Below are 19,029 nucleotides of genomic sequence, written 5' to 3'. Positions count from 1 at the left end.
ATTTTGCCTTAGCATAATGGTTTTATGTAATCACACTTAGCGCAAATTATTGAATGAAAGATGAAAAAAAGAAATAAATGCATAAACCCACTCACTGAAGAACTCTTTTTTATGTCCTGTTCTACAAAGAGCAGTGCAGGAGGATGGACTCTCACTCCCACTTTAGCACCATCAGAAGACGCGGTGCTTAAAATTTCCATGAAATCAAAGCCCATATTTGGTACGTGTACAGGGTTTTTCTGCAGTGGCCATGTAATGCATTCACATCCACTAACTATGGCTTTATGTAGTAGCTTTTAGTGGTTAAGCCATCCATTCCTGCACTAGATTCTGACTAAGAGGGATTCACAGCAAATTTCCTTTTGCAACAGAGTCAGATAAAAAAAAATGACAACACAGCAAAAAGCAATCATGGAAACCCTGATGAATTTGTCACAGAGGTTATCCCATTGGTGTTTTATAGCTAATCATTTCCTCTTTTTTTTTTTTTTTGTCCCGTTTGGATCTTTAGCCATCAGAATTGTTGTCTTAAGGCCAAGAAAGATGCCAAGCGGATTTATTTTACCAAGTGGATCATCATGGCCTTGCCATATTGGTCCATTTGACTGACCTTTATTATAATTATGTATTTATTTTATTTTTGGTTGCTACAAACGGGACAGACATGACTGGGGGATAGGACAGGGAGAAAGAATGAAAGAAAGAGAGGGAGAGAAAGAAAAACAGAGGGGAGAAGAGACGGTGAGAAAGGGGGGAAGAAAGAAAGAAAAACAAACAAAACACCTGGATCACCTGTATGGAGAAAAAAACAGAAGAGAAAGCAAACAAAAAAAGAGCAACATAATAAATACCATCACAATAAACTAGCTAGCAGTAGATAACAGTAGATACTGAATATTAAACGATATTGTTCGAACATAAGAGTGTCCATAAGTGCACGTGGCACCAGGACGCTCTAGGCCGTAGGTCGATGATCGATTTTGTAATCGTATCACCAGACCTGCGACCATATGTTCTGGACACTCGGGTAAAGAGAGGGGCTGAGCTGTCAACTGATCACCACCTGGTGGTGAGTTGGATCAGGTGGCGGGGGAGGACGCTGGACAGAACTGGTGCACCTAAACGCGTAGTGAGGGTGTGCTGGGAACGACTAGCAGAGGCCCCAGTCCGCGAGATCTTCAACGCACACCTCCGGCAGAGCTTCAACAGCATTCCGAGGGAGGCGGGGGACATTGAGTCCGAATGGACCATGTTCAGCGCCTCCATTGCCGAAGCTGCTGCATTGAGCTGCGGCCGCAAGGTGGTTGGTGCCTGCCGTGGTGGTAATCCCCGAACCAAATGGTGGACACCAGAGGTGAAGGGAGCCACCAGGCTGAAGAAGGAGTCCTATCGGGCTTGGTTAGCCTGTGGGACTCCGGAGGCAGCCGACAGGTATCGACAGGCCAAGCGGAATGCGGCTCGGGCAGTGGCTGAAGCAAAAACTCGGGTGTGGGAGGAGTTCGGAGAGGCCATGGAAAAAGACTTTCGGACTGCCTCGAAGAGGTTCTGGCAAACCGTCAGGCGTCTCAGGAGGGGAAAGCGGTGCTCTACCTGCACTGTGTATAGTGCTGGCGGAGCGCTGCTGACGTCGACTGAGAAAATTGTCAGGCGGTGGAAGGAATACTTCGAGGACCTCCTTAATCCCACTGACGCGTCTTCCAAGGAGGAAGCAGAGTCTGGGGATGAGGGGAATGACCCGCCAATTTCTGGGGGCGAGGTCACTGAGGCAGTTAAACAACTCCTTGGTGGCAGAGCCCCTGGTGTTGATGAGGTCCGCCCCGAGTTCCTGAAGGCTCTGGACGTTGTAGGGCTGTCCTGGCTGACACGCCTCTGCAATGTTGCGTGGAGATCAGGGGCAGTACCCGTGGATTGGCAGACCGGGGTGGTGGTCCCCATCTTTAAGAAGGGGGACCGGAGGGTGTGTTCCAACTACAGGGGGATCACACTCCTCAGCCTCCCCGGGAAAGTCTATGCCAGGGTGCTGGAAAGGAGAGTTCGTCCGCTAGTCGAACCTCTGATGCAGGAGGAACAATGCGGTTTTCGTCCTGGTCACGGAACACTGGACCAGCTCTTCATCCTCTCGAGGATACTTGAGGGTGCATGGGAGTTTGCCCAACCAGTCTACATGTGTTTTGTGGACTTGGAGAAGGCATTCGACCGTGTCCCTCGGGGTGTCCTGTGGGAGGTGTTGCGGGAGTATGGGGTGTCTGGCCCATTGCTACGGGCCATTCGATCCCTATACAACCGTTGCAAGAGCTTGGTTCGCATTGCCGGCAATAAGTCGGACTCGTTCCTGGTGGGTGATGGGCTCCGCCAGGGCTGCCCTTTGTCACCGGTTCTGTTCATAATTTTTATGGACAGGATTTCTAGGCGCAGCCAAGTGGCGGAGGGCTTTCGCTTTGGTGGCCTCAGGATCTCATCTCTGATTTTTGCGGATGATGTGGTTCTGTTGGCTTCATCGGGTGAGGGCCTCCAGCTCGCACTGGAGCGGTTCGCAGCCGAGTGTGAAGCAGCGGGAATGAGGATCAGCACCTCCAAATCGGAGGCCATGGTTCTCAGCCGGAAAAGGGTGGAGTGCCCACTCCGGGTCGGGGATGAGGTCCTGCCCCAAGTGGAGGAGTTCAAGTATCTCGGGGTCTTGTTCGCGAGTGATGGGAGAAGGGAGCCGGAGATCGACAGACGGATTGGGGCTGCAGCTGCAGTAATGCAGACGCTGCACCGGTCCGTCGTGGTGAAGAGGGAGCTGAGTGTAAAAGCGAAGCTCTCAATTTACTGGTCGATCTACGTCCCTACCCTCACCTATGGCCACGAGCTGTGGGTAGTGACCGAAAGGACGAGATCGCGGATACAAGCGGCGGAAATGAGCTTCCTCCGAAGGGTGGCTGGCATCTCCCTTAGAGATAGGGTGAGAAGTTCGGCCATCCGGGAGGGGCTCAGAGTAGAGCCGCTGCTTCTCCACATCGAAAGGAGCCAGCTGAGGTGGTTTGGGCATCTGGTAAGGATGCCCCCTGGGCGCCTCCTGGGTGAGGTGTTCCAGGCATGTCCCACCGGGAGGAGGCCCCGGGGCAGACCCAGGACACGCTGGAGAGATTATATCTCTCGGCTGGCCTGGGAACGCCTTGGTGTTCCCCCGGATGAGCTGGAGGAGGTGGCTGGGGAGAGGGAGGTCTGGGCCTCTTTGCTTAGGCTGCTGCCCCCGCGACCCGGCCCCGGATAAAGCGGATGAAGATGGATGGATGGATGGATTGTGCAGCACGCAAGATAGACAGCGCACAATGTGCTTTGAGGCAGCAGCCAAGAAAGGTGTAGTCCGCATCTGTGAACACCCGTGTGTAAACCTGTGTGGATCAGCATGCTTGTATTCCAAAGGTTTCTCCATGTAACGATCTGCTAGGGAGTGTGGGGAGCCATAGCCCCGTCCCCAAGGGCATGAAGCAGGTATGGAGGAGATCCAGGCCCCAGACATCCAGAAGCTCCAGAGTACGAGGACCCGAGGAGGACCACCAAAAGGGGGCAACCATGCCACCCTCCTGGGAAGAGCTGAGTAGAGCCCCAAACGAGAGGTCACCCAGCAGCTACGGAGCAGAGGCCAGAGGGGGTTGCAGTGGCGTGCCCGCGGGCTCTGCCGGCAGCCAGCTGTGCCAGGCCTGAGGGCACCCCACCCCCCGGAAGGGGCCCAGCCGGGCCACAGGCGCCAGGCCCCACCAATCGGCCACCAGGAGTGAGCCGGTACATACATGAGCGCCCAGCCCCAGTCGACAAGAACCACCAACACACCAACGTCTGAGGGCATCAGCCACCGGCAGGGAGTGTGGTGAGGGGATATAGGCCTCCGTACTTTGGAGGGCCTGAGATGTACCCAGAGAGGTTGAGTCTAAGACCCAACCTGACATATAGACACAGACGAACAGGCGCACGCGGACACAAACGTGCATTCCCACCCCCATATACACAACCAAATACTCGGCACTCACCCAACGTGTAGACAGACACAAATAGACACTACACAGACAGTCACACTCCCCAAACATACTCTATATCCCAGGTCCAGGCACCCCCGCCCCCAGAGGGGCAAGCCGCACCTAGGCCCAGGAGATGTAATCCTTCTCTCTGGGGTGGAGGCAAGCGGACCACCTCCTTATCTGCAGTAGCAGGGAGGCCCCGCATCCCAGACCCCAATCTGACGGCCAGCACCTCCTCCCAGCCCCCCAGCCCTGACGGCTAACAGAACCGGGATGAGTGAAGACCCCAAACCTCCCTACGCCCGCTCATATGTAGTGTTGCTGTGTGCTGTTCTAAAGTGCATTTAAAACACAGGAGAGCATGGTTCCGGCTCCTCCCGAAAACCCTTAGTGTCTATATGCATTTAAAATTGAGGGTAGGGCACTAGCGCCAGAGGTGGGTTGGAATACACCGACCATCCTCTGGATGCTGTAGAACGTGCCCACCCCCAAGGCCCTATATGTATGAGTTATGTGAGAGTGTGAGTAATGTGGATGTCTAGGTTGCAGAATAAAATTGAGGCACAGGCGGCCAGAAGGGGACAGAGGGGGAGTGCCTCCCCTGCACCCTGGTGACATACCTGCACCCCAAGCCCTGCGTGTGTGGGTGGGTGTGGTAGAGCGGGAATAGGGAGGCAGCTGAGGATGGGGAGGGAAGAAAGGGAGGGGCAAGCGGCCCCTCCCTGGGGCCAGCTCCCCCGCTGACCCCAGTAGGCACCCCCACACTCTGGAACCCACCAGGGCAAGGGGGCCCAGGCCCATCCGGACCAGGGCTAATCATTTCCAACCCCATAAATGCACGAGTATTATACACGTTTATATCATACGTCTCTAGAGGCCTGGCATTAATATGTGTGAGAATTCATGATTATTTCATGCTGATTATGTCGTAATTTGTTCACAATCTGCTTTAACTTCTGCCAGAGCAACATCCAGCAATTACGCAATAATTTTATGTCCTCATGGTTATTGCAATGTGGTTGTTTTTGCACAAAGTGCACACCACCTCACTGTTTTTGAGGCAGTGTGATGATGGGCAAATGTGCCATCCTCAGTTATTTTCAACTGTTTCTGGGCAAGAAAAGACTGAGAGGAGTAATTAAATGTAAAAAGAAGAAACCCACCAACCAAACAAACAAAAACAGGTTTCGCATCTGTTTCACTGACACATTCACCTAACAAGCAAAAATCCCAGGCTATATCCTGGGAGGAGACACAAATCCCTTTGGGGTTGCATCAGGAAGGACATCCGGCATAAAAATCTCAACATGCAGAGCTGCCTGCTGTGGAGCCCTGCGTGAATATGACAGCAGCCAAAAGTACTTATTTATTTATTTATTTGTTTTTATGAGCACCTGGTGGTAAATAACATGCTGCCACTACCAAAAAAGTGGCATTGATGCACACCTACAAGCTTTTGGCCAATCACTAACAACAAAAAAGTAAAAGTAAAATATGTGTGAAGTGGCGAGACACTACAGCCATCAAACGGAAAAAGACTCGTTGGTTCAGAGTGAACATCAAGTTTGATTTTTTTCAATCACTGCTGAAGACTAGAGCATTAACTTTGGGAAATCCTGATACCCCATTTTTCCTTTTCTCCAGCTGTGCCCACAGCATCTGTGAGCCAGCATCCTCCAAGAGTGTGAGCCTTTCTGGGATTTTGGCTTCCTAAGTAGATATTTGGCATGGAAAACTACAGAATCAAGTAACTAAATGTCACTGCTTCATCTGTCCCGAGTGCCAGAATACTGATGCAACCCAGTTTGACAGCTACACAATCCAGAGCTCCTTCTGTCTGATACAAACTCCAAGCGTTTTTTGCTCCAGATCTGCTTATTTATGAATGGGTCGAAAGCTCCTCATCAGGTACATCACCTGAAGCACTGTCATTAACACAATACCTTCAATTTCAGAGCAAACGCAGCTATCAGCTAAACCTCCTTCAGAGCCATTGTGCTCCTGTGACATCACTGTGCCTCGGCTCACTCAGCGTAACAGTGAAACACTTTTTTGTAAGGATAACTGAGGAGGAAAAAGACAGCACCTTCTTTTACTTCAGCACTATAAAAAACAGAAAGAAATTACTTTTTCACTGCAAGCTGGAAACAAAAAACACCTGAATTTAACTAAACAAATAAGTAAGAGCTTCCCATTAGATCAGAGGTCTACATACGCACTGTGTGCCCAAAAACTGAGGAGACCAGGTTTTTTCTTTGCTCACAGCACGGGTATATTTCAGTATGACAATGCCAGTTTTCACACATGATTTGGCCCCCACAGAGCCCAGACATTAACCCCTGTGAGAATCTTAGGGATATGCTTTAGGAGGAGACCTTAAGCAGCAGCTCTGGATGGAAATAAATGTTGTGACACCGCATAAGCTTATGAAAATGATGCCACAGTGGATGCTCGCTGTCATCAAATATGAAGGCGGTCCAATTAAATATTAGGCTGTGTGACTTTTGTTGGCCAGCCAGTGTAAATCAGGTCTCTCTATAGCTGCTAGACACGAGAGCACAATGGCAAACAGCTGCTTAAGCAGTGGACCACAGCGACTGTTACATAACAATCATGGGCTACACTATGTTAAGACACTTAAATATAAGGGATTATAGCCTTATAACAATCTACTGAATCAATATGAAGACTAGTTTGTGCAGAACAAACATGCCAAACAACACAACTTTGTATCACGTATCAGTTTGTAACACAGCTGTGCGACTTTACTCGAGTGGTTCGCTCTCACCACCCTCACGGCGCCTCCTTTTGGCCGCAGCTGTTTTCAAAGAGTCACTTACTGTACATTACCCGCTCGACACCAAAACCGCAGACAAACTCAGTTACTGCAGGTTTAGGACTGCGTGGACGTAATCCTTGCGCTTACATAAAAACACATCATTTAAACAGAGGACCTATTGCATGTGACAGGACGGCCCAGTTTGACAGTGCACTTTGCACTCTCCAGGCCTTCGGGCGAGTCTACGAGAATGCCGAGTCTGGGCAAAGTCCCTCCCTCTCAGCAGTGCACAGAGCACAGGGATCAAATACTACAGCATCCCCAGCAGAGCAGATGCAGCAGGGCACAACCCCAGCGAGTAAACATCTCTCTGGGGATCCCTATCTGCTTTCCCATTCTCTGACTTCTTGCCCCTTTCTAGGGAGTAATGAGAACAAAGTCTGTTTATTGTCTGAGGTATTGTGCTAGTGCCTGAACTCATCCAGAGAGACACTGATCCAATTTTAAGCCTCCCCTTCTCCTCCGTTCTCCTTACTTTCAGACAGTGTCTCATTTACTGGCTCATATATATTACTGTCCTCGTTCTTTCGTTTTTTTGGCCACCCCTTTTGAGAAAACTCCTCCCCAGCGCTCTACTCGTTTTTTTGTCTTCATTCATCACTTCATCCATCTTACACTCTACTCCAGCTACTCTCTCACACTGCCAGTTGACCTCTTGGATTCTCTGCGTCCCTCTTTTCTCTCGTCTTTGTCAGTCTTGGCCTCCCTAGTTTCCTCTTCCGCGCACCCTCATCTGTCACTCGACATCATTCACGCTTTCCCTCCTGCTCTTTTTGTTGATCTTGGCAGCCACTTCTCTCTCTCTCTCTCTCTCTCTCTCTCTCTCTCTCATCATCATCATCATCATCTCTTGCTTGGCACTGGTCACACTCCACCTCCTCCTCTTTCTCATTTTGGCAACCCAGAGCCCCCCTGCTGGTCTGTGGCTGTGAGCTATGTCCTTGAACAAAGGTCAGGTGGGTTTCCTCTAGTTTGAGGGGTCTCTCCTCAAGCTGTTGTTTGCATGTCAAGCACGGGTTTTTTGTGGCTTTTTTGGGTCGGGAGAGTAAATGTTTTTCTCTCAAACGTGCACGCTCAAGGACATTTGTTGTTTGAGTGTTTGTGTGTGTATGTGTGTGTGTGTGTGTTTTCTGACTACATGCAGAGGAAGGGCCATGCATGATCTTTCCTGCCAGTGATTGCCCTTGACATGGACACAAGAGGATAAGCAACACACCTGACTGCCAGCCTCTGTGTGTGCTGTGTAGATGGGACTCATGTGCGTGTGTGTGAGTAAATGCACTTCCCTGTGTGTGCATGCGCGAATGCGTGCATAGCTTCTCCGCTGCATTTCCACAGGATAAACAATGCTATCCAAACCTATTATGAATACTCTGACTAAACTGACACTGATTACATGTTCACAAACAAAACACACACAAAACTCCGTCTCTGAATCAGCACACAGACGGACACGCGTGCGTCAGAGTTTTTGGGCCAAGATGGCTACGTTTGACCTCAATCACTCCGCATGCAGGACGATGTGGGAGGAAAGAGGGCGGAGCCTCCTGGCAAAGCCAACACCTGGGCAGTTACTGCAGCAGTAGCAAGTGGAACATTTGGCTGGTGTCGCTGGGCAGGAATAATGAATTACAGTACCTGGAAAAGCCCACTGGGAAGCAGACTGGCTGTTGGCAAGTCACTGGAGGGTTTCAAGTTTGGGTTTTCATCATTCGCATAATAAATTTTGGCTCTCAGGGAGGGCGGGGGTGTAACAGCAGGACTGAAATCCAAAGCTGAGTGCCTACCTGAGCGTTTTGGTGGTCATGTCTGCTGCAGTGATGCCGTGATACACCAGCGTTTCGTTCCACACTGGATTCAGTGTGTTTTTCAGGGTTTTTGTGCGTAGTTTGTTTGCCTGCAGAGGAAAAGTGAGACAGATGAAAAGAGAGTTACAGAAAGGCGAAGATCTAAAGAACAAACAGAAGAGTCAGGAATGTTCAAAGGGCAGGAGAGCAAATTCACTAGCTCAGATTCACATAATACAAGAAAAAAATAAGAGCAACAATAGATAAAGAAAACAGAAAGTGAAAGAGTGGGGACGCATCATTTTTCACTGTCCCTTTGGACATCACAGACATCTGCTGCCTGGGCTATTAAAAAAAGAAAAAGAGGTGAAAGCACGCACGGCTACCCTCACCTCACCTGTCCGTCTGCCTCCTTCTCAACATGATTAGAGAGTGCATTAGCACCAGCCAGACCGCCAAAACAAACACCGCGTCTCAAACGCAACACGACACAGCAGCCAATTAAACCGTGCAACACAATCATGATGAAAAATTAAACCTTTCCAGAAGAGGAAATGCTCCCGAGCTCCTAATGGCTTCAGCAACCATAAATAAAGTTTGCATCTACGTGCTGCCTCGCTTGACTTCAGCGAGTTCTAATCTTGTTTGACTTTTATCTCAGGTTTAATCAGGACGCTTATATACTTGTATATATATGCATATATGCTGTATTTGGATTGCATCCCATAAAATGCCTTCAATTTCTACAAACAAGTAAGACCATGATGAGACACTGGCAGAACGAACTGGCGGGTTAGTAAAGTGCAGATGTGTGTTTTTTTGTATTTTCTCCCTCTGTTGAAAAAATACATTAATAAACAACAGTTACTTTGCATATTTTAATTTGACTGCAAGTCTTTTGCTTAATGGAGTATTTTTGTTCCGTTGCTCTTCTTTCGCCACTGCAGGCTATGCAAAATTATACTGTATGTATGTTACAAATACACATTTCCCTCTTAATACCCTCCTGCTCGTGTCTGAGGCATGTGTGAAGTCAGATGCCTCAACTCTCGTCCTCTCTGCCACTGTCAGCTTCTTGCTATAATGCCTCAGGGCCAGAGGCTGAATGCTCCATGCCATCTTCTTTCTCTTTGTCTGTCTTTGTCCCCTCGTCCTATTGTTCTGCCTGAGCAGAAATTCCCTCTTCTCCCCTCTTGCCTCATCTCTGTCTCCTCCTCTATTCTCCGTGTTCTGCTGGAAACATCTGGCTTATCGACCGCACTCGGCTCTTTAGAAGTTGGTCGATCGAGGAAAACAAGTGTCTTCGATTCGTGTCATTTGTTTGATTCATCAATGTGCGAGACGAGCCACGCTTAAGCAGCGTCACGACTTGCAGCGGTGTTTCACCGCCTGCCGTGTGCGTGCCGGCACAACTCAGCAGAACAGTTATTTTTCTAACACTCATCACTTGTTTGCGCTCGGATCAGGTTTGGTTTCTGCTCCATCTTCAAACAAAAAACAAAAAAACCCACCACTTCCGTCTCTGTCACTCCCATCCTCCGTTTTCCCTCTGTACTGCTGCCTTTTTTTGTTTTGCTTTGTTTTTAAATGTTTTATCAGTAGCACTCCATCTGTCCACCACACCACACCACCCCCATCTGTCTGCATAGATCATTTTACATACTTCATACTCCCTCTTCCTCAGTCCCTACTTCCCAAAGCTCTGAATGAATATTCTTTTCATGTCGGTTTGTAATGGAGAGATGAAGATAACGGTGACCATCACAGACGTGCACTAAGAACTACAACTGTGTGTGTGTGTGTGTGTGTGTGTAAGAGAGGGAAAGTGGGAGCATCTCTGTGTGGTTATGACTAAATCCTTAGCATGTGTCAGCACATGTACAAGGTCACGGTGAGCATGTGTTGTTGCACTTGACAGCGAGGGAAGGCACGCTTAGCTGTCTGCTGGTTAAGGAGTGTGTGTCGGTGGGTGTGAGACAGTAGGAAAGGAAGCAAGGAAACGTGCCAGGGCAGAGGAGAGATACCCCCACCCCCATGTGGTGGGTATTTAGCAAACAGTCATTCATGGATACTACTCATTGATGCCGTCTCTGCGTTCCTCCACCACCGCCTATACCCCCCATCAACAATTGCCTGTTGACGTGAGCCGTGTAACAATCCTCCCTGTTTCCATGACAACCACCTGCTGCTGTCCTCCCCTCATCTGTCTTTCCCTCTCTCCCCCCTGCCCTCCCTTCCTCCACTCCCCCCTTTCTTCCTCTCCTCTCAATTGTCTCCCTCTCTGCACACTGTTGGTATTTCAAGGTCAAAGAGGGTCACAGGCAGATAGTGAGATAGAGACAGAGATAGGGCTGGCAAAGTGGGGAGGTGAGAATTACAACAACGGGACAGAAGACAGACAGAGGAAGGCTGGAGGACAAAAATCCCCCAGACGTCGTTATGGTCGGCACCTTGAGACTTCAGACGTTTGCCTTGTTCGGGCTGTGCCGCCTTCATCGTCTCCACCCACAGCACTTTCATAACCTCATTTGGGGTCAACTTTGAGCCAAAATGGCTGACAACAGGTTGTATTATTGGGTTGCTGCTGTTGTGGCAAGCTTTATCTTCCCTGCTGCTTGAGCTGAAAACAAGACAAGAGAAGTCCAGTGGACCAGAACGTGTTTGCGCTCGATAAAGAGGAGCACCGGACAAGCCACATTAAGCAGTAACCAACTGAAACGCTCCCTGCTCGTTGGATTGAAGCGACACACACACAACAAATTAGCTTGCTCCCATGTTACATTTTTGTTTTTCAGGCTTTTGACCTCTTCATGATGTTTCATAAGGAAGAATCCACAAGGGGGGATTTCACATAGACCTGCATCTGGGGTTTTTTTTGGTTTCCTCAGTAAGTGATCTACTTCTACCACCAGTTACTGCGTGACATACAAGCTCAACGACAGTTAGTAACTGGGACATCCCAGCGTGGCGGCATGTTACGATAATTGCTGTTGAGGTAAGGGTGAAGCAGTGACCTTGCTAGCCCCAGGGAGAAGATGCAGCTTGACGTATGGATCAGCCAGCCCATTGGAGTCCATGGCTTTCAGTCCCTGTGGACACAAACAGACACACAAACACACAAGTACTATAGTGTCAAAGGTGATGTCATGGTGCCCTCCAACTATTCACACATAACTGTCAGGGTCAGAAAAAGACAGCACGTACGACGGACCTGTTCGACAGCAGTCACATCTCAATAGTTCTTCTGGCGGTTTTCTCTCTCTAGGCTAGTGTTTTCTACCTCCTTTGTAATGGCCTCAAGGGAACTGTTCAGTGAGATTTGCATAATTGACATCATGGGAGTGCGTGCAGCATGCAACGGACGGCTCGTGTCCTTGCACGATGACCAAAATGTGTCTGCGAGAGCAACCTAGCAACATTATCCAGCATTACGTCGCGCCGTGAGATGATTTAGTCTTGAACTGACAAGCTGCCGAGGCTACGTGGCAAATTTGTTTCCCTACAAAGGTTGAGAGACAGGAGTCTGACGTCTTCTGCAAACGTAAAAGCATTACAGGAGAATCATTTTCACTGGGCCTTCAAGGAGGATTACGCAACGGCACACATGCAGACAGACAGCCTAGTTATAAAGAAGATTTTACAATTGCGCGTACCTTTGCCTTGTGAATAGTACAATGCAGACAGTTGTTTTCTTGATCAAAGAGCAGGTTGAACTCCAGCGTTCCCAGGTAGGCTATAAAAAAGAAGAAAAACAACCACACACAAAACACAGCAATTACTGTCAGAAAAAGCAGAGACACGTTCAGTCTAACACACACTCAAAAGCTCTGAGTCATATTTGTAGCAGATGGGCTCTTCAAAATACGATGCTGCCTAATATGAATTGATCTGTCTTGTTTGATTACTGTTTGGGAAAGAACAGAAACCAGAGCCCTGCTATTGCAGCGCGGTGTAATAAATCATTAGAGCCGCTGTGTCACATAAAGTGGGAGTGACAAACACACAAACACAAAATGCTTCACTCCACAATTACTCTGCAAGCATATGCTGTGCTTCTGAGAGGGGAAGGGGAAAAAAGCAGAAGCTCAAATCAAGTAAAACAAGATAATGTTCCACTCTAAACTGCATAAAACAGCGTTGTTTTTTTATGCTGCGGTGCTTAGTCATTTTCGCATGAATGAAAACCCCCGACTTTGAACTTCGAGCACAACTTTCCCCACCGCAAAACTCACTGTCATCATCATCAGAGTCGATCAGCTCCTCCCTGTCTCCCTCATTCTCCCCTCTTCTCTCGCCATCCTTGTACCCTCCGCCCGTCTCCCCATTGAAAGTCTCCTCTTTCAGGATCTTCTTCTCCCTGGGAGGTGGCGGCGTGCAGGGGTAGTCGTGGAAACGCGGGAAGAAGTCTGAGATCTGTGGGATGGGGAGGATGGGCCCTGGGCACACGTTAATGGCAAAGTGCTCCTGCATAGAGATTTTGACCGGCGAGGGCGGGGGCGGGGCAATAGAGTGGGGCGTCGCCGAGGGGGAGGAGGCGGACGAGGAAGGGGTGGAGGCGGAGGAAGGGGGGATGGCCAGGTGGGAGGTCGAGGGTGGCGGTGGGGGCTTGGAGACACTCATGTGGACTGTCAGACGGGACTGTGGAATAAAAATGGAGAAGCGAAGCAGAGAAGGACAAAAAAAAATGGTGAGAAAGACAAAGATAATTACACGAAAACACCGTCAGCCTCCTCTGACTCTGTCACACTCCACTTTGCAGGGGGTCAGTGGTTTTCAAAGAGCACACTGGTCTCGTATTTACACGGAAGGATGGGTGAACCCATCACTAGTGGGCACCTTCAAGCAAAGGTCTGAGTCCCCCTGAGATGCATTCAGGCTGCGCTGAGATGCAAGAACTCTCAGATCTCTGAGATCATTCAGACCACATTCGGAGCTGGTCTGGGCTGTTTCTGTTAGCACTATGTAAGGAGAAAGTTTGCCTTCAGGGCTTTCTGCCAGTAATGCTCTGTCTCTGAAAGCTTTTTTTGAAAAAAATTAATATATCTTTCATTATTTTCACTTCTTCGGTTCAGTTATATACAGGCACCAAAATAGGTAGATATGGCAAAAAAATAAAGCCTGCTTTTTAAACCCACCTTTATTTAAATGTTTACTGTGTCTTCCAATCTCTGTGTGGCAGAAAGCCACTGAAGACAAACTTTTCCCATGGGAAATGTGCCCTGCACCAGAGTGAAGGACCACTTACTCAACCGACACCCTCCACATAAGTGGATCCAGCTAGTATTTATTTGTCTTCTTCTTTTATTTTCTGGCAGACTATGCACAGGGAGCGCGTTGCTGCCTCCCACGGGTTAAAATCAACACTATATTTCCATGTGTTTATTTGCATATGGAGCAGGGAGGTGAAAATCCAGTCACAGGTGGTCATGACACGCATCTGCAACATCCTGTGAAAAACTGAAATGTGTTCCTGTTTTAATCCACTGATGAAATCCTGACCTGTCAAGAGCCAAAATAGAATTTGCCAGAACCCTTGGCACTTCAAGCATGACTCACACATTGTGTCAGCACCGAGTCTGTGCTCTGAATGAATATTCAAATGCAATGCTGTAAAGTAACGAACAAGAGATGTCACTTGTGTATCGGTTCTCAAATCCATCCCTTACCGCCCTCTTTTCCCTCTTCTCTCTCTCATCTGCAACTCCCCAGAGCAATATTTACATAATACTACTTGGAGCCTTTCTCAGTCCTTAGCATATTTGTACCTAAATGAAGCATAATGACTGTTTCTAGACTCCATCATCATTAAGCCAAATGCTCTAATTTCCTATTTTCCTGGCAGTAATTAAGAAATACTGAAGATGTACTCCCACGGTGCTCTTGAGTCTTTAATATTTTAAGATCCTGTTTGATTTTATTGGTCACAGTAAAAAAAGAAAAACAAAAAAACCCAACAAACACAAAAAAAGAAAAACCAACTTCAGACTGTTTACTGTCGCTGTCCCAGATTAAAATGCTAAATATAAAAATAACTCCATTAAAGAAAAAACTGGCTTAGTGTGTGCAAAAATATACAGATGCACTTCATGAACGAGCATGACGAAGTCACTGTCGACAGCCACATCACAACAGCAGGTCATGTGAGGATGCACGCCAGTCGTCATCCTTCCTATATGTTTCACATGTCCATCATGTCACAGCTTGTTAGATTCAGCTGGTGGCATCTGCTCCTTCATATCTGAGCAGTTTGTGTTTCACACACATCTTTAGTGTTTGACTGATTCAACTTGATTCGTTTGTTGAAGGCACAAACGTTTCCTTAACTTGAAAAGTTGCGTGTGAAAGTGCTGAAGCAGTTTTGGATGACTTTCCTATTAATTAATAGTGCAAAGAAAAAAACCTAACGCATGTTTCAAGAGCATCTTTCTCTTATCTGTCAGATAAGAGAAACATGCAATGATATATCGGTCGAATGGTGTTGCAAACAAGTCAGCGTTCGCTGACGGCAGCGGTCAATATATATTTGTTGTGTCACATCAGTTTTGCACTGGCTAAATGTTCAAACGTAGTGTGATGAAGACCTGAAAGATTTGTTTCTCTTGGCACAGAGGGGGCGATTCATTAGGAAAAAAACAAATAGACTGAAAATATTCTCTTACCAGCTTTTGGCCAAATTGTTATCACATTTGCACTAAAAAAATAGTTTTTCACCCTCAGCAAATGTGAGGCAAAGAGTCTGAGTAAAATGCAACTGAAATAAATAAAATCAAAGGTTTATTCATGCAAATAATTAATTAATAAGGAAAATGTAATTAGTATAAACTGAGACTGTACTCAAGCAACATTCACTTGACCAGATTCCATTAAATGTAAAATTTTGTGAGAAAATTACATGAAACATTTACATGTAATTAAATTAGTTAAAGTCAGCATTTCAGGCTTTTTTCTTTTTTTGACTGTGGGCTGACCAAGGGTCTACAACTCAAAGATAGTTCACAAAAAACAGAGAAAATCAAGGAAAAACTCAGAATCGTTGCCATTTTTGCATAACAAAAGCCTTAATCAGTCTTGAAAATTGTTATTGATTATTGTCCTGTCAATTTGCACACAGAATAACTGATTGATTGTTTCACCTCCTTTGAAATGAGCTCGAGCTTTAATGAGACTTTGCCGGAATGTCATTCGATGTCATCTTTTTTCACAGTGAGCTTAATTTCTCCATCTACATGAGTCAGAACTCGAGCAAAAATCAGCAACGGGGGAAAAACAAAAACAGACTAACAATGCCTTGTTTTCATCAGCATTGGTGTAGCTCATCTCCAGTCTACGGTGAAGCATGCTGACCACTCCACGCACAAACATTCACGTGCATGTGAGGCTGAACGCACCTCTGTGTCAACACCTTAACTCGCTTTTGAACTTGCATCTGTAAGAGCATCCCGCATTCCTGACCATACTTCATTACACACATTTATTCAGACCCTCAACACACATAAAGACCCCAAACCACCAGTCCCCGTCCTCAACAACTACACTCATTCAGTCACTCACGCCGCTCTTACGTAACAGCACCTAAATTCGCTGCTTGGGAACCCGCGTTCAAATGTTCACTTGCAGCATGTTGCTTGCAAACTCATTCGCTCGCGTCCTTTTACATACTGAGACACGCACATGCGAGCGCATGTGCTCACACACACACAGACTTCCAGACACGCGTACACACATTCACAATTATAGCCACCCTCAAAAAAACATACCCAGGGACAGTCTTCATCTGTGCCAGCACTCCATCTTGCCTGCTCTCACATCCTCTGTCTCTCACACTCTGTGGAGCATGCAGACCAGCTTTGAGTCAATATATCCTTCTGTACTCTCTCTCTCTCTCTCTCTGCTTTCTCCTTGTCTCTGTTCATCGTTTGCTCTGCTCTGCTCTCCCCTCCCTCTCTCCCTTCCCCTTTACTTGTGACGTATGTGCTTAAAATCCACATCAGTCGTTTCCAGACTGTGCATATAGTACTGTCACTCACTTTCTCGGCAGTGGGGAGAAATCCGGGCAAAAAGGCAGGCTTGGGAGGGAGAAGTGTTTGTGGGGTTTTGACAGAAAGGAATAGAGAGGGAGAGAGAGTGACAGACAGACAAGAAGAGCAATACATCGGGACAGACGGGGAGACAAACAGACAAACACAAGGCAGTAGGAGCAAAGACAAACACACAGAGACGCAGATATATATATATATATACATACAGTACATGTGGAGGGAAATGGGTGTGAAAACACTGACTGCACACAATAGGAAACATTACTTAAAGGTGGGAAAAAGGGGGACGGGGGCACTAGCTGAAGGACACAGAAAGGAAATTAAATTCAACGTGTTGACTGAGCTCAACAAAACACACCGCCAACCATTAAATTACACTACCAGATTACTTTGTGTGGGCTATGACTACAGCCAATATCAGACAAGCATATGTGTGTGCGTGTGTGTTTGTCTGCATGTGTCCAATTCAAGAAGAGCTGATAGTAACGGCTGCCACCTGCCACAGTAATAAAATGAATCAAAGGCAGCAACGCATCAGTAGCAGTGGATTTATGTGGGATGTCACTGATGGAAATCAGCAATGGTCACAAGGATGAACAACAATACGACTGACTGAGTGTGTTCAACCCTGCAAGTTTATGAGGTTTTTAAAATTAGAGGGCTTATTAGCATTAGAAAACGATTTTTGTGTTTTATTTGTTGTGATAATACTTTTTTAACCCCCAAATCCTATTTTCTAAGAGGTTCAACATGCATTTAGACCCGGCAGTCATCCAAATGTATGAAATAGTTTATACTTTTTAGTCATTCAAAGACCATAAGGCATAAAATGTGAACTGTTTGGTGCAATAAAAATGTTTTATGGTCCTGTTTGGTTAGATTATTAAATTATCTTCAAAGCGACTGGTTAGTAAACTTTCTGAAGTGGATTTTAATCAAGTCAAAAGAAAAGAGAATATCTGAAGGAAAAATTAAAGGAAAGATAACATTTTCTAAATGTTAGCATGAGGAGCATTAAGGTTGATGGGACATGCAGCCAATATCAATAAAACACGAGGCTTTGATAGGAGGGGTGAAGAAGGGGCCATCTCCAGTGTTCTAAGGAAAAGGGGAGAACAAAGATGGAAAAATGGATATAAAAGAGAAAACATTCAGTCTCAATGAGAAAAATGAGAGTAAACCAATAAACCTGGACGGCAGCTCTTTGGAATCACAGCAAAAAGGTTCATGGTTCAAATCCCAGCTGGGGGAGAGTTGGCATGTTCTCTCGTACTCTGGCTTCCTCCCAGAGTCCAAAGACAAAGTGATTTTAAATTGGCCATGGAAGTGAGCTAGCGACAGTGTATAGCACAAACGACTGCACAAAGACATGAACGCTACATGATGTATCATGTAGAGTGGGAGCCCATTGGAAGGTTGTTGGTTTGATCCCTGGCTGCTCCAGTCAGCATGCCAAGATATTAAGTTGCTGCAGATGTGTCTGTCGGAGTGTGAATGTTAGAAAACAATTAGAAAAAGTGCTTTTGTAAATGAGGCAAGTTGTATAAAGTGCTTTGAGTAGAAAAGCGCTATATAAGAACCAGTCCATTTACCACGGTTAAAATTCGCCTTCAGTCTAAAGAGCTTTGAGAAAAGCATTTTAAAAACGTGAGTATATTTGTTTTGTCTGATGTTACTGAGTTTCTTCAGAGACACAAACAGGCTTTTTGCCTTTAAATGACCCGATTTGTTTGAGACGTTTATCCCAGCTATGGTCTGTATATAAAAGACAGACATAACGTCAGGTCTGAAAAGTCAAGCCAGCGTCTAAGTGTCTTAGCTCTAAATCTTTGTAAATGCCATCAGAGGGCATCTGGTTATAAAATGAAGCCCAACTTACCCCACTGCTCACTGAATTTATGATTTTATAAAAACATTCCTGATGAGATTACAGCCTCAGTAGTTATGCAACAAGTTAAATATGTAAATTAAATTCCTATTCAGATCAAAATAAAGTCTGATTGACGAGTCTCCACCATATAAGCCTGCGTTCATCGGTTTTCAGTTAGATCCAAGCTTTGTACAAACTAGTGGCTAATATTAGGCTGGCTGCATCCATCATTTATATACAGTCCATGATTACCTCCTATTTCATTGTGATAATCTTGACTGGCAAAAAAAACCCAAGTCATGCTAAGGGTAAAGTGGAGTACTGTGGTTATAGAGCACCAAGTTTATGGTGGATGAGGGTAGCGTCACTGGATCTGCTGAAAAATTGCTTTCAGGTGGGAGTGCAGCATTTTGACCCTTGTCTAATAATAACAGTGTGTTTATTTTGGCAACCAAGATTACAAGAGTTGTCTGATAGCAGCTCAGCTATTCTC

General features: G+C 46.6%; 1 protein-coding gene across 1 annotated transcript in view; it reads right to left on the bottom strand.

Moving 5' to 3' along the window:
- Positions 1-16,553, bottom strand: part of doc2g (double C2-like domains, gamma) — a 70,710-nt gene extending 54,157 nt beyond the window's left edge. Inside the window, exons 1-5 of the mRNA XM_006787195.2 lie at positions 16,385-16,553; positions 12,860-13,265; positions 12,281-12,360; positions 11,642-11,716; positions 8,628-8,737 (exon numbers count right to left, since the gene is read on the bottom strand). Coding sequence (XP_006787258.1) covers positions 8,628-8,737; positions 11,642-11,716; positions 12,281-12,360; positions 12,860-13,247 — 653 coding nt within the window. The 5' untranslated portion in view covers positions 13,248-13,265; positions 16,385-16,553. The remainder of the gene's footprint in view (positions 1-8,627; positions 8,738-11,641; positions 11,717-12,280; positions 12,361-12,859; positions 13,266-16,384) is intronic.
- Between the last annotated feature and the right edge of the window lie 2,476 nt (positions 16,554-19,029).

Source organism: Neolamprologus brichardi, chromosome 6, assembly GCF_056152115.1.
Source record: "Neolamprologus brichardi isolate AB-2024 chromosome 6, ASM5615211v1, whole genome shotgun sequence".
Taxonomy (NCBI): Eukaryota; Metazoa; Chordata; class Actinopteri; order Cichliformes; family Cichlidae; genus Neolamprologus; species Neolamprologus brichardi.
The sequence above is the reverse complement of the archived record's forward strand: the minus strand, read 5'-3'. Positions and strand labels throughout refer to the sequence as shown.